We start from the raw sequence: 13,271 nt of genomic DNA, 5'->3' as shown, positions 1-13,271 counted from the left end.
CTATTGCAATCTGAATGCACCAATCAAAAGTGAATGTACCAATACATGATACTCTAATATTTTTGTCAGACATGGCAATTTCAGACTTAACAACTATGTCTATTTATTTAAACTGTCCTTTTTTGGTGTATTCCTATATTCAAGATGACATTTAATTCAGTATTTTGTTTTTCATGATGTTTATGATTCTGATAAAAATATGCCACGTTTATGTGCTTGCCCATATATGAAATGCTATATCCCTCAGAAATAAATTCTTACAGAAGAATTTGTTAAATGTATTGAAATATGTTAATTTCAATTACTGTTAGCGTTTTTGAAAATACCATATGTTAAAAGGGTACTTTTTGGCATGTATTTAAAAATTCATTTAATTTAGTAATGACATTTAAAAGATAGTTACCATAGGATTCTTTTTTACAGTTTTATGTAATATATATGGTAAATTTGTTAGATGCGGTAAAATGAAAATGCCATATTTCTAGACAGCAAATTTTTCGTGATTGATTGGGAAGGCTCCAAACAACCCAGGCCACCTTTCACTGCAGCTCTGTGCTTCCAGGTGCATGAGTAACTCACCCAGGGCAAAGCCAGTCACTGTCAGTTATGACTCATCAGGAGGAAAACTGGTGACTCTAATTAGGTGTGACAGTTTCTTATTGGTCACATTTAATCACCCTTTTAAAGCCGGGCTTCATTTCTGCATCTGTCATGATCTTGCCCTGAAAAGTCAAAATACTGAAAAAATACATAAGCATGGCAATGAAATATAGAAATTGAGAATCAGCTCCCTTTATCTTTCACTCATTTCTAGAGACGGCCATTGCCTTGGAATTGGGGGATTATTTCTTGTAACGTCATTAACCCAGGACCCTGTGCATGCAATAGTCTTCCTATATAGACGTCTCTCAAGGCCCAGCCTCCAACTCCTGAGATCTGTGGGACAAACTGTTCTAGCACAACCAGGGATGAGAGCCTCAAGGGTGAAACACCTGGAGAACTTCCATAACCAGTGCTCCCCCCCCCCAACACGTACATCCAGACTGACCTTTAGGAAGGAATCAAGACTCAAGGTACAGGAGAAGGGGGGAGGGTGTAGGGATGAAGAGGGAAGATCCAAGGATGACCTTCAGGTGACTGGCTTAAGAACTAGGTGAATCTTAGGTTCCACTAACAAAATTAGAGAATTAAACCTAAGACAGGGTCAACTTCTTGTTCTCCGGGATTTTTTATCACTAGAGAACTGAGTTTACTTGTGGGATATAATCAAGCTCTACCGTGTTTGGAACTAACATGTGTGCTCAGAAAAATGTCTACCTGAATTCCCGAGGAGTGTCGCCTGCTTAATACCGGTTTGCTTTTGGTATGTACTCAAAAGTTAAAACTGAAGTAAGTACATGCTTAAAGTGCACTGGAAGTGATGGCTCTCTAAATTCTATGGATCTATCCAAAATCTGTCCAGATCTAAATGTTTTATTATTAATTTTCTTCATTCGACAGTGGTTACTTGTCATATTTGTAGGCAAGGAGAAGAAAGGTACTGTCCTCGTGGGGTTATGTTCTAGCAGGCGGGCAGACGCTCGGAGCTGAAGCCCGGGAGCCATTCCCTAGAAACGTAGATCTGAGCATCATTTCTCAAAGGGCGAGGACCTGAAGCTGTACCTTGTTCATCTGCGTTCCTCGCAACACCTAGTCTAGAGTTTTATAAACACTTGACATTCAGCGAATGTTGGTGGAACGACTGGAATTCAGCCTTTCTTTGAGTGGTGTCAGACTGGCCCCCCTCCGGCCTTCCTGCCTGTGTCTGCGCCTGAAGCCTCCCTGCACCTTCCCGGGTTCTTTTCAATGCGGGTTTTCTCTTTTTGCGTGATGCGTGCAGCTCTCCATGCCTGTGCCTGTCTCCACCTGTGGGTGTCTCAGGGCAGAGACGTTGCCCTGCTCATCTTATGGCTGTGCATTGGGCGCAAAACTTGGCCCTTGGTTGGTCTCGGTGAACTTCTTACAAAGCGCTTTACTGAGGTATAATTGTTCGGTAAACTTTCAATAAGTGAACGAAGGTAAACATAGGGCTAACGTATTGTAAATTTTAAAGCACTTGCTGATAATTCTTAAAGGAATATTCCAATTGGTTAACATACTTAAATTGTACTGACTCTTCTTTTAATTGCTGAAACGAGTTAGAAGATAACATAATATTAAATAATTCTAGAGTTGTGTAACTGAATTATTTTCATGATATAACTTTATGACATACTCTGTTGTCTAATTAGATTTTTTTTTTTTCCCTTCTAGATGAGCAAGAGCTAGTACAAAAACGCACTTTCACAAAATGGATCAACTCCCATCTGGCCAAGGTAAAGGAAACTACCTAGAATTCTGTGTTTACCTAGTTTGAGCCGATAAATCATTGAACGTACAGTATGAAAGTAGTGCTGCTTTTGCTGTGGTTGCAGTTTCTAATCAGTGATATTGTCAGCCCTGTCAGTTTAACTGGCGCCTACGGGTAGTGTTTGCTCCATTGCCTCTGGGAGAAATGAAAGGACAGCTAGAGTCGAGAGGTTACTTCGTGTCAGTCCCAGGAACCTTGATGAACATTCATCCAGTTACTTCTTCTGTACTAATGCGTGTGCCATACGAAGAGGAGAATTGGTTCTGGGTTTTCTTTTTTTGTGTTCGTTTTGATCTGGAACAGAAAGAAGCAAGGAGTGGTCTGCCCTGAGCAAAGAATTTTATGGGAGGAGATTGTGACAGTGTCTAGTCTCCCCTCATAGGCTCTTTGGTAGGAAAGTAACCGTGGTAGCAGGACACGAAACAGACTAATCATTCTGAGATTATTGACACTGACATTAGTTAGGTTGTATCAGTGACTGTGTTTGTACACTGTAATGGCTTTCAACATAAATACTAATATGAGACAAATTCCAGTATAGCTACATTACAATAAAATTCATCTCTTATGTTGCTATTAAAAAACATGCAAACAAAAAAACATTGCATTTGTAAAAATTAACGCAGATAATGGGACAATTGTCTGACTTCAGTTAGAGGATCCTTTTGCTAAGAGCTGAGCCTACAGTGTGCAGGGCAGAGCCCTAGGGGCAGTTTTTGACAAGGGACTCCCCCAAAGTCTCCTTTATAGTTCAGAAGCAAAGGAAACATGGTAATGTGTTCCAGTCTAATTGTTCAAATTAACTGTTTACTGTGTGTCTGTAAGAGGCTTTGGAGACAGAAAAAAATTAGTGAGACACTTTCCCAGGCCTTGAAAAGCTCACGGTGCAGCCAAGATTGAAGACTAGAAGAATGTGTCTATGTACAGGGAGAACTTGGATTATCTCTCCTGTAATCCTTTCCCGAGAGCCACTTGATGAGAAGGGAATCTCTGGCCCAGTGGTGCCCCCAGATTCTGCCCTGTGAAAAGACAGTAAATGCCTGTCATTTTCTCAGGTCCTGGCTGGTGCCAGCAGCAATCACACTACAGAATTGTCATCCACTGGGGAAGTTATTGTTTCCTAAAATGAAAATAGAGTTATTGTGTGTGTTTTTCATCCTGTTAAAAGATTACATGCTAATTATAAGTCATATTAGTGATAAACCTCTTACAAATGTAAAGAAAGTAAAAATCACCTTAAGTCTCACAGTCCTGATAGAACTATCATAACATATTACTTTACGTAGTTACGGGATAACTGCTATTGCAGTGGGCTTTACAAATGTGTGGTGTATTTTTTTCCTGGCCTCTTCCAGCTCTGCTTTGTGACCTCGCCCCTGCTACTTCCCATCTAAACATCTAAGCCCGACCTTTACCGTGTGGTTTAAGCCTCTCTCATCTGTGAAGTCATTTCTGACCACGTGTGAAACAGTGTGGCCCGTCCCCTAGCAAATGCTCCGAGACTGTTAGCAGTTTCCCTGCACCGCCCTCCAGGGCCACCCTCCTCCTTTCCTTGGTTTTCCTGCCTCTGGTGCAGGAGGATCTGAAAGCTCGGCGCTCATCCAGAACCTGTAGCACAGGCGAGGTCCAGCATGTCTCAGGTTATTTTGTACTGTTTCCAATCTCAGCTTCCCAGTAAAGTTGTGAAGTCTTTAAGGCATGTGCTAATTCTTGGAATTTCTTTATAACTCCTAATAGCTCTAAACAGAGTGCTGAGCACCATACAGAGGTGCTGGATAAAAATAACAGCAAAGAGTCTATATCTTTTCTTTTTTTGTTATGAAAGTAAAGACATTACTGGAGAAAAAAGCAACGATAAATTTCTGGCACTGGGCTAAGTGGGTGACACAGGCTATTTATAGGCTTCAACTTCATAAATTGGTGCTGCTGAGATTTTGATCCTGACATGACTCTAGAGTCCATGTGTTTTCCCTATTTTGCACATTTTTGCATCTATAGTATTATTTTGAAAGACCCAGAAAATTACTGCCTCCACAGATGCTCCATTGTAACCTTCACGTGATAGAGGTTTTTGTTCTTTTGAAGCTTTCTCTCTGAACTTGTGATTATTTTCTTTCCTGGGTCATCTCGGAAACTGAAAAACGGAAGCAGAGCAGTGATCCCTACACTTGTTACCCTCAACTTATTTATACTGACACTGTGGCATCTTCCAAACATAGCCCGAACCCACAGATCCACTGAAGGACATTATTCTTTCCTGACTCACTTATATTTCAGAAACATTCAGAAAATCAGATCTGACCCCATTGCCCTTCCTTGGCTGCTGAGAGTTTCAGGATCACTGTAGCCTTGATGGATGTGTCTCCATCCGGCTCCGCAGCTGACACACGATCCCCGACGCACCCCTCCCTCCCCGCCAGGCTTGGCCCACCTTCGTCCCTCTGTGTTTGTTTCCAGCCCTGTTTCTTTCTCAGTCTCCCGATCCTCTCTGTCTCACGCCTGTACGATCTCCAGCCTTCCCATCCTGTCTCCTCCCCGCTTACAAGCCCACCCAGCCTCTCTCTCTCTCTCAGTCTCCCGCCCCCATTGGGGTCCCATGTTCACGTCTGCGTCTCTGCGCACCGTGTCCCTGTAAAAGCACATGCTGGCTCCCGGCCTCATAGTCTCGTGGCAGCTCACACTTACATGTGCACCCAAATGAAAAGGAAGCACACGCTTCCCTCCCCGCTGTGTGTGTGCACTGACTTCTGAGCGTGAGAACCTCTCACGTGCAGCAGAAACAAGGTCAGTTTCACCTCTCTGAGTCAGGCCCTGGACCAGGACATTGTGTCGCTTTTCCTGCTGTCTCTGTGAGGTTTGCTCCCCGAGCAATTCTCTGAGGCTGGAGTGTGCTCGGTCCCATCCCGGCAACACCTTGTGGACATTACAACAAGCACTTGCATGTGCCCGCACCCCCCTTCTCAACAGGCTCCTAGAAGCATAGGTCATGCCCAGAGCCTCACTCAGTCTCTCATGAAAACAGCTTCTTAAACTTTTGGTCCTTGGTCCTTGATCACCCGTCAGCCACACACAGGTATCTCCCCCGACAGCAGGTTTTCACTCACAGAGCAGACCAAGGCCGTACTTAGAATAAAAATATTTCTCACCAAAAAATAATCCAGACGAAACAACCTGACCTGTTTCAAGGGCTTTCTTTATCCCCCAGAGGCTCTTGAGGCCAACTTTCCTCTTTTTGCTTGTTAATCATCAAGGCCGGTGTCTCGCCCTGTTACTCACCACCAGCCTGCCCCGGGACGGAACCGTGATTGCCGCCCGCTTTGGAAGGACCTGGTGTCCTGCCGTTTGTTGGGTCAGATGGAGTCTGGTTTGGTGCGTTGTTTGTGTGTTTGTTTACTTTTTTCCAGTAAATACTTAACCAATTTAGAGCCAGTGTTAGTCAGCTGGGGCTGCTGTTGTAGGCTGAGCGCTTAACCAACGAGCGTTTATTTCTCACGGTTTGGGTGGCTGCAAGTCCAAAATCAAGGTGCCAGCTGGTTTGCTTCCTGGTTCCTGAGGAGGGTCCGGTTCCTGGCTGTGTCCTCACGTGGCAGAGGGACAGAGAGAGGGAGAGAGAGAGGAGAGGAAACTCTAGTTCCCTCCTCTTCTTATAAGGACACTAGTCCCATCATGGGCATCACCTCACAACCTCATCTACAGCTCGTGACTCCCCCAAGGCCCCACCTCCAAACACCACCACACCGGGGGGTAAGGCGTCCACATTTGGATTTGGGAGAACACACATTCGTTACGTAACAGGCCCCAAGTTCCTCAGGTCTGGCTTGAAGCACGTGAGAATTTCTCCCAAGCCTGTGAGATAGAGAGGCAGGGACTTGGTCCTGGACTGAGAGAGTAATGAACTTCCCTCCCCCATCAGAGCCAGTGTTTCCTTGTGTGGTAATGAGTCCCTGCTGTACATAGCTCCATGCTTTGCAAGTATTCAGATAATCTCACAACCAGACCATTTAAAAGAGTTAAAGGGCACGTTATTCCTTGATTGCGTGTTTTTTCCTTCCCGCACTTTTCTGTCGGCGTCTACCAATAAAGGTCAGAAAAGGACCCACGTCCAAAACATTTTTATGCTGCTGCTCAAGATGTTAGTCCTAATTCACCTTTTACTTTCGCTGTGTAACGTGACAGGTTGTTTTATTTCTAAGAATAAGAAAAGATAAAGCTGCTGAATGGGCAGGGAAAGAAAACCCGAGAGTTTAAACTCTTTTCTAGAATGCAGGTTGTAGATAATTTGTGGGATCTCTGTTGTCTGAGAGCTTTTTCTTAACCGCCATGGGACTCTTTGTGGGTTTAATCTAGAATGACAAACCATTTCATCCCGAATTCTCTTATACTGTCTGGCTGTTGCCATGCTTACTTTAAAGTTCTTAAGCAAACCAAAAGTACTTTTTTAATTTTGTAAATTAACTTTATTGGGGCGACAGTCGTTAATAAGATTATATAGGTCTCCAGTGTACAGTTCTATGGTACCTCATCTGTATATTGCTTTGAGCGGTAGGCACACGCTGCAAAGGTACTTTTATTTTAAAGGACAGTTTAAAAGAGTCCTTGTTTAGAAAGTTTATATCTGTTTCATCAAAATCTTCTTTGAAAATTGAAAATTTCCAAAAATAACTTTAATAATAGATGATGGCAGGTTTAAGAGATGGGATGTTGAACTGAGAAGCCAAAAAGATTGATCCTTCTCTCGAAGGGTCGTTGGATCTTAGCTGCACTGGGAGATGCTCGAGAGCTGCTTCATGGAGATGAATGTGGGGAGGGTTTTTAATGAGAAATTTTCACTTTTGTTCTTGTCTGCTTTGCTCAGTTGCAAACTAAGAAACTATTTCTCATTAAAATCACAAACTCTTTTACTAATGACATTTTATTCGATTGCAACAATTCTCTGTAAATATTATGATAGTATGAAGAGATAGGGTGTAAATAAGAGAGCGATCTGTTTGCAAAAATATGCTTTTCTGAAAACAAAAATCTTATTAAAAGTGGGAAAACAAGAACTTTCTGCATTTTTGTGCTGTTTTTGTACGCATGTAGATTATTCAAACTTGTGGATGGAATTATCAGTTCATTTTTTTCGGTTTGTCTTGTTTTCAAATTGAAGTCTTTATGGTTCTGCAGTTGTACAAAACATTGCAAATCACAAATTGTCCATAGGATGTAATGTAACAATAACAAAAATCAGAGGGTGTATTTATTTCATGCACCTGATAATTCCTTCCAGAAAGGGTTTTACATTTAGACATGAACTCTATCATTTTCTTCCTTTTCAAGAAGAAACCCGAATCTTCCTGTTCTGTTTGCTCTGTCAGTGAAAGAAGGCGGAGTATTTGTTTTTTCAATCAGCCCAATATTGATTTAGAGTAATGGTTTTTCAAAGTTAGGTCCTCGTTCAGCTCAGCTTATCATCAGTCTTTGCTAAAAATGTTTCTAAATCTCGGGGCTGCCGTTTATGGAGCTCTTACCATGTTCCAGTTACTGTGCTTTAGTAATCTTACCTTTCATTTTATTTAATCCTCATGACAACAATCAAATATAAGTATTATTTTCACCATTTTATAAATTATGAAGTTGAAGTTCAGAGTTAATTAATGATCTTAAGGTCTCGTCAATAGTGAGAACCCAATCCCAGGACCCCGAAGCTCGGGCGCTCACCACTGTGTTACACTCCCGTGCACCTTTGTTTACTTAGCTCTTCAGGCATCATATTCTTTTCAAGCCCCTGTTTGGTGCCAGGCATTGTGGATACGGTGGTGAACGAAGACAGGAACAGCCCACGCCGTGGTGGAACTGGTATGATAGCCCAGGGAAGTGTGTGTGGTCGGTCCCATGAGAGGGGAAGTACAGGAGGTCAGGGAGCACGTGGGAAACACGACCGGCCACACGGAGGAGTGCGTCAGAATAGGCTTTCATAGGAGGAAACATTTAAGCTGGAGCCTGGCAAATGGCCTGGCATTGGGTAGGTGAAGGTACCAATGTTTTCAAGAAAAGTTGAGAGGTGAGAAAGAGCGTGGTACAGTAAAGGAAATGGAAGAAGTTCAGGAATACTTGAAAATGTGGGTGTCAGGAGTGGATTGGCAACCAAGAGAAAAACAAAGGTCAGTCCTTAAGAGAGTTTGAATGTCGCCGCATCATAGGCAGTGAGATACTTTAGAGTCTTAGTCAGAGCCTGGCCAGAGTGGCTCAGTGGTTGAGCGTCGACCTAGGATCCAGGAGATTGCGGTTTGATTCCTGATCAGGGCACATGCCCGGGTTGTGGGCTCGATCCCCAGTCGGGGGCGTGCAGGAGGCAGCCAATCCGTGACTCTCTCATCATTGATCTTTCTCTCTCTCTCTCTCCCTCTCCCTTCCTCTCTACGAAATCAATAAAACAAGAATCTTAGGCAGAAAAATGAAACGATCTCAGGCCCTAAACCTCTCTCTCAATCTCTTTCATCTTCCTCCCTCCCTCTCTCTCAAATAAATTAGAAGAGAAAGGAGTAAGACTGGAGGTAGAGCGAACTCGCAGTAAGTCAGATGGCAGGTGAGGGCCGTTTGGACTGAAGTGGCCGTGGGGGCTGGAGAAGAGTGGACAGCCTGGAGGATGTGTAGGGCGGCCTGGGTTATTTATTCCTCGGAATCCTGGAGGAGAGGGTCGAGAAGGACTTCTAGGTTTCCGGCTTCAGCAGACGGTTAAGATCCTTACAGAGATGGGGAACGCACAGGTTTGGGGAAGAGCTGAGAAGCTCCATTTTAGAGAAAGGACTTGACAGAGACGAACCGTTTGGCGTGGCACTTAGGACGTCACTGGCCAGCACTGGGTGTGGGCACGTCCCTGAAGAAACCCGACTCCGGCAGACCGGTGCGCTCATGGGGGGTAAGGGTGTTAGGGCGTGGGGCATAGGGTACGTGTTCATGAGGTAGAGGGTTAGCTAAAGCGGCACATGGGGGCTGGGAAGGGCTGTTTTTATAAGAGGAGGTTTTAAGTGTGTGTCTGTATTGCAGGGAATCGAGAACTAGTAGAGAGGGGCAGGCTGAAATGAAGGAAACGAAGAAGGTTATGTTGAAGACACGAGGCTCCCCGGGCAGAGTGGGGCGGAAATCAAGAGCACAGGTGGGGTTGGGGTTTGAACCAGAGGAGAGACCCCCCCACCCCTCTCGGAGACCAGAGTGGGAACAGGAGGAATGGGTGTGGAGACACCGCAGTTCGGGATGAGGGAGAGGGGAAGACAGGAGGGGTGGACTTGAACTTGAGGGGATTCCAAACGAATGGCTACATGCTCTTTAGGTCTAACAAAGCAGTTTGCATTTTAGAATAAAGCATTTATGTTAGAATAAATTTTTTTTTGAATTGACAGTTCAAAAGATGTTCTTTCATATTTTAAAATTTATCTATCTTAGGAAATTCCCAAATTTTATGCAAGATCTGTAGATTATTATAACTGTAGAGTGCCACCTTGGCCCCCAGAGGGAACAGTTAAAGATGCGTCTTACTAAAAACTTTCTCAAGTTAAAGTTTTAATTAGAAGAAGATAGTACAAGTAATCTTGACATGAACATTGGTTATGGTCCTATCAAATGCTGGTAGTTTCGCATTTTCTTTCATTTTAACAAGAGGAATAGAATGCTATATTTGTATTTAGGCACCCTTGATTCATGTTTATTATAGTTGGCTGGGAAATAAATATATCGTTTGGCAAAAAGTCCTTTGGGGGAAAAATAGGTCTCAAATAGCCATTGTTTACTGTTTCTATAAAAGGAATTTCTCTTTCAATATGCAACAAACAGCCCTTTCCCCACCCGAGTGCCTTAGATCCCTGCAGCTATTAAGGGCAGGCACTAAGCATTTTAAACGGTAATTTTCAGATGACCGTAGGCATGATATGAGCGTTTTTTTTTTCACGTTTTAGAAGAGCTAAAAACAAAAGTATCATAAAAGATTAGCTAGGTTCTGTATGAGTTGGCTAAGGCTGCCATAACAGAGTACCACATACCAGGCGGCTTAAAGTGAGACATTGATGATTTTTCATTCTCGAGGCTAGACAGCCCTGCCCCCCCAAGACTCCTTCCTTCCTCTCCCTAGCTGCTGACCGCCTGCATTCCTGGACACTCCTTGGTTTGCTGCATTAGCTCAGCCCCTGCCTCTGGGCCTCTCTGCGTTTGTGTCCAAATTTCTCCTTTATGTAAGGACACTCGGCGTGTTGGATTAAGACCTGTGCTGATGACATCACTTTAACTCAATCACTTCTCTAAAGGGTCTGTTTCCCAATAAGATCAGATTCTGAGGTACAGGGGTTAGAGCTTCCACATCGCTTGGTGGGGGCACGATCCCACCCATACCAGGTTCTATTTAGAGCACATTTTGTTTTAATACCAAGTTATATTCACACACTTCTTTAAAAAGAACACTTCTGACTTTCCGTGTGTTTTTGATAACCCAGGGTAATGATGACATTGATTGACATCTTCATGTTCATAAAATATCACTTCGGGGGCTGCTTTGTACTTCAGTCGTCCTTCCACCAGCAGCGCCGAAAGCTGACGGGGAGACGCTTTCGGAACTGAGTGTCTCTCCCATCTGTTTCCTGCGTACACTGCGGTGGGATCGCTGATGAACTAAGATGGGGAGGGAGGGCAGCAGAGAGGAAAAGGGAAATGTAACTATTCACCCCAGAAATCATTCTTTGTTGTTTTTCTAAAGCTACTGTAGCTTGGTAATCCTAAACACAGTGATAAAAATTGGGTATTTCCAAATATGTAACTAAAAGCTTATGAAGGACAAGAGGTCATTTGAAAGTGAATTTCAGCAAGCATTAATTTATTAACAGGATGTATTAATTTATGGATAACATAGGTATAGTTCCAGCAAAGTGTATACAGATTAAGAAACATTTTTATAATGTTTGTCAAAGTTCCTTCTTTCAGAACTATATCTTATTTATTTGTGCCTTCATTCAACCAGTATATTCGCATGCTGTTTATATGTTTAGCAATATTCTAGGTACTGAGGATGTAGCAAGCAGTGGACAAGCCAGAAAAAGTAATCCCTGCTTTATGGCACTCACATCCTAATGGGGGCAGATGGGGGGTGGAGAAGGCAGATTATCTGTTGTGTTGAGGGTAGATTGAAAAGGGCCCGGGGCAGAAGGAGGGAGGTAAAGCAGATGGTTGTTGAAGTCATCCCAGCAAGAGACTGGTGTCTGGCACCAAGACAGAGCAGTGGAGGAGGCGGGAAATGGCTGGATCCCCGGTGAGTTTTGGAAACGAAGACAACAGACTTGTTGATGGATCAGCTATGAGGTATGAAAAGAGGGGGTAAAGGAGAACCCCAACTTTGTACTGAATCTAGCAAACAACTGCTTTTATACGTAACAAGAAGAATTTTATTACATGTGAAAGTTGTTAAGAGCATAGTTTTCCAGGCCTTTTTAGAGGTGGGCTGGAGGGCAGGTATTGCCTTTGGGGTATTTATCTGGAATTGAATGAAGTAATTAAGGAAATGGAAAGGATTATGTGATCCGGCCTAGGGAGCAAAAAAGCACGGGAACTATCTTCTCACTTTTGCCAAGTGGAGGTGGAAAACAATCACACTCCTGCTTCTGTGAAGGGAGAGGAAGGAAAACGTTACACAGAAAACATTTAAATTACTTCACCTCGTTTCAGGAGATATTGGGAAAACCTAATTTGATTTTCTGAATAAAGCGAAAAAACCTTTTAGATATTGAATTGATTTCATTTGGCTGCTGTCCGTGGTTAGAGTCATGGTTTTGCACATCTGGTCTGAGGCTACTTTGGTGTTTTTTGCACATTTAGCGCAGTGGGCTCTTTGCCAACCTTTGGGGAGGTAATTTGCTCCACATCTGCCCGTCAGTCCCTCTTCCCTTCCCACTCGCTCTGTTCCTGTTGTTAAGCTCGTTGCTCCCACCCACCAGATAACCATCAGAGCATGCAAGCGTTCTGGGCCCATCCTGCGATGGGATTTTTCCCGTATACTGTCTCTCAGCCTGTGAAGTAGCTCCTACCTAAAGCCGGAGGCAGTGGCTGGCCCGGGCCTAGAAGTGATGGGCATTGTGTGTACACGGGTTTCCAGGTGCACAGAAGACACCTCGCAAACCAGCCGTTGGCTTGCGACTGCTTTACGTGCCATCTGGGAAATTCTCAGGCGATGACTGTCGTTTCCCCCAAGCTTGACAGTGTTCGGTGGAGGCTGTGTCCCAACTGGAGTAAAGAGTTATCTGTGCCATCAGCTGTCCTTTAGGCTTTTTCTAGTTCCGTTTTATTGGTATCACTAGGTATCTAGCGGTTGCACATTTTAAGCCCTAGGATATGTCCTTAATGTTTTAAAGTCAGATGCTATCGCTGTTTCTTTGTGTCATAGGATGTTTTGGGAGCTTGTTCTCGAAGGAGACACAGCATTTAAACTGCCCAGTTGTTCTGAGACTCAAAGTATTGATAGTAAGTGAGGGCCTGGGCTGCTCCTGGCATGAGATCGGTGATTATTTCCCTTCTTGGCTAAAGACGAAAACGTTCATGCTGTAAATCTCCTTGATGGCTATGTGATGTCTGCCACTCAGGGACGCTTAGATTCTAGCAGATGCGGGGATCTGCTGATAAAGTGGTGGTTTGCCAGTAATGTTTCAAGGTAGGTTGATATTCTTCTACATTGCTGGTTTCAGTCTAACACCCAGAACTTCTTTCACCTTAATTGATGTCATATGATTGACATAAGTATTTGTATTTTAAACGTATTTTCCCCCCCAATTTCTATTTTGTGTGTTAAGAGCCATCAGAGTGCACCTCTGCACTTTGTATAGGAAGATACTGGTGGGAAAGTGTCCAGAAGCAACTCATGTTTCCT

General features: G+C 43.6%; 1 protein-coding gene across 1 annotated transcript in view; it reads left to right on the top strand.

Annotated features, from left to right (window-relative positions):
- Nucleotides 1–13,271, top strand: part of SYNE1 (spectrin repeat containing nuclear envelope protein 1) — a 346,443-nt gene that overhangs the window by 52,147 nt on the left and 281,025 nt on the right. The window contains exon 2 of the mRNA XM_087817695.1: nt 2,293–2,354. Within this exon, the coding sequence (XP_087673821.1) occupies nt 2,293–2,354 (62 nt within the window). The remainder of the gene's footprint in view (nt 1–2,292; nt 2,355–13,271) is intronic.

The sequence above is a fragment of the Miniopterus natalensis genome, chromosome 5, assembly GCF_054644295.1.
Source record: "Miniopterus natalensis isolate mMinNat1 chromosome 5, mMinNat1.hap1, whole genome shotgun sequence".
NCBI lineage: Eukaryota > Metazoa > Chordata > Mammalia > Chiroptera > Miniopteridae > Miniopterus > Miniopterus natalensis.
The sequence above is the reverse complement of the archived record's forward strand: the minus strand, read 5'-3'. Positions and strand labels throughout refer to the sequence as shown.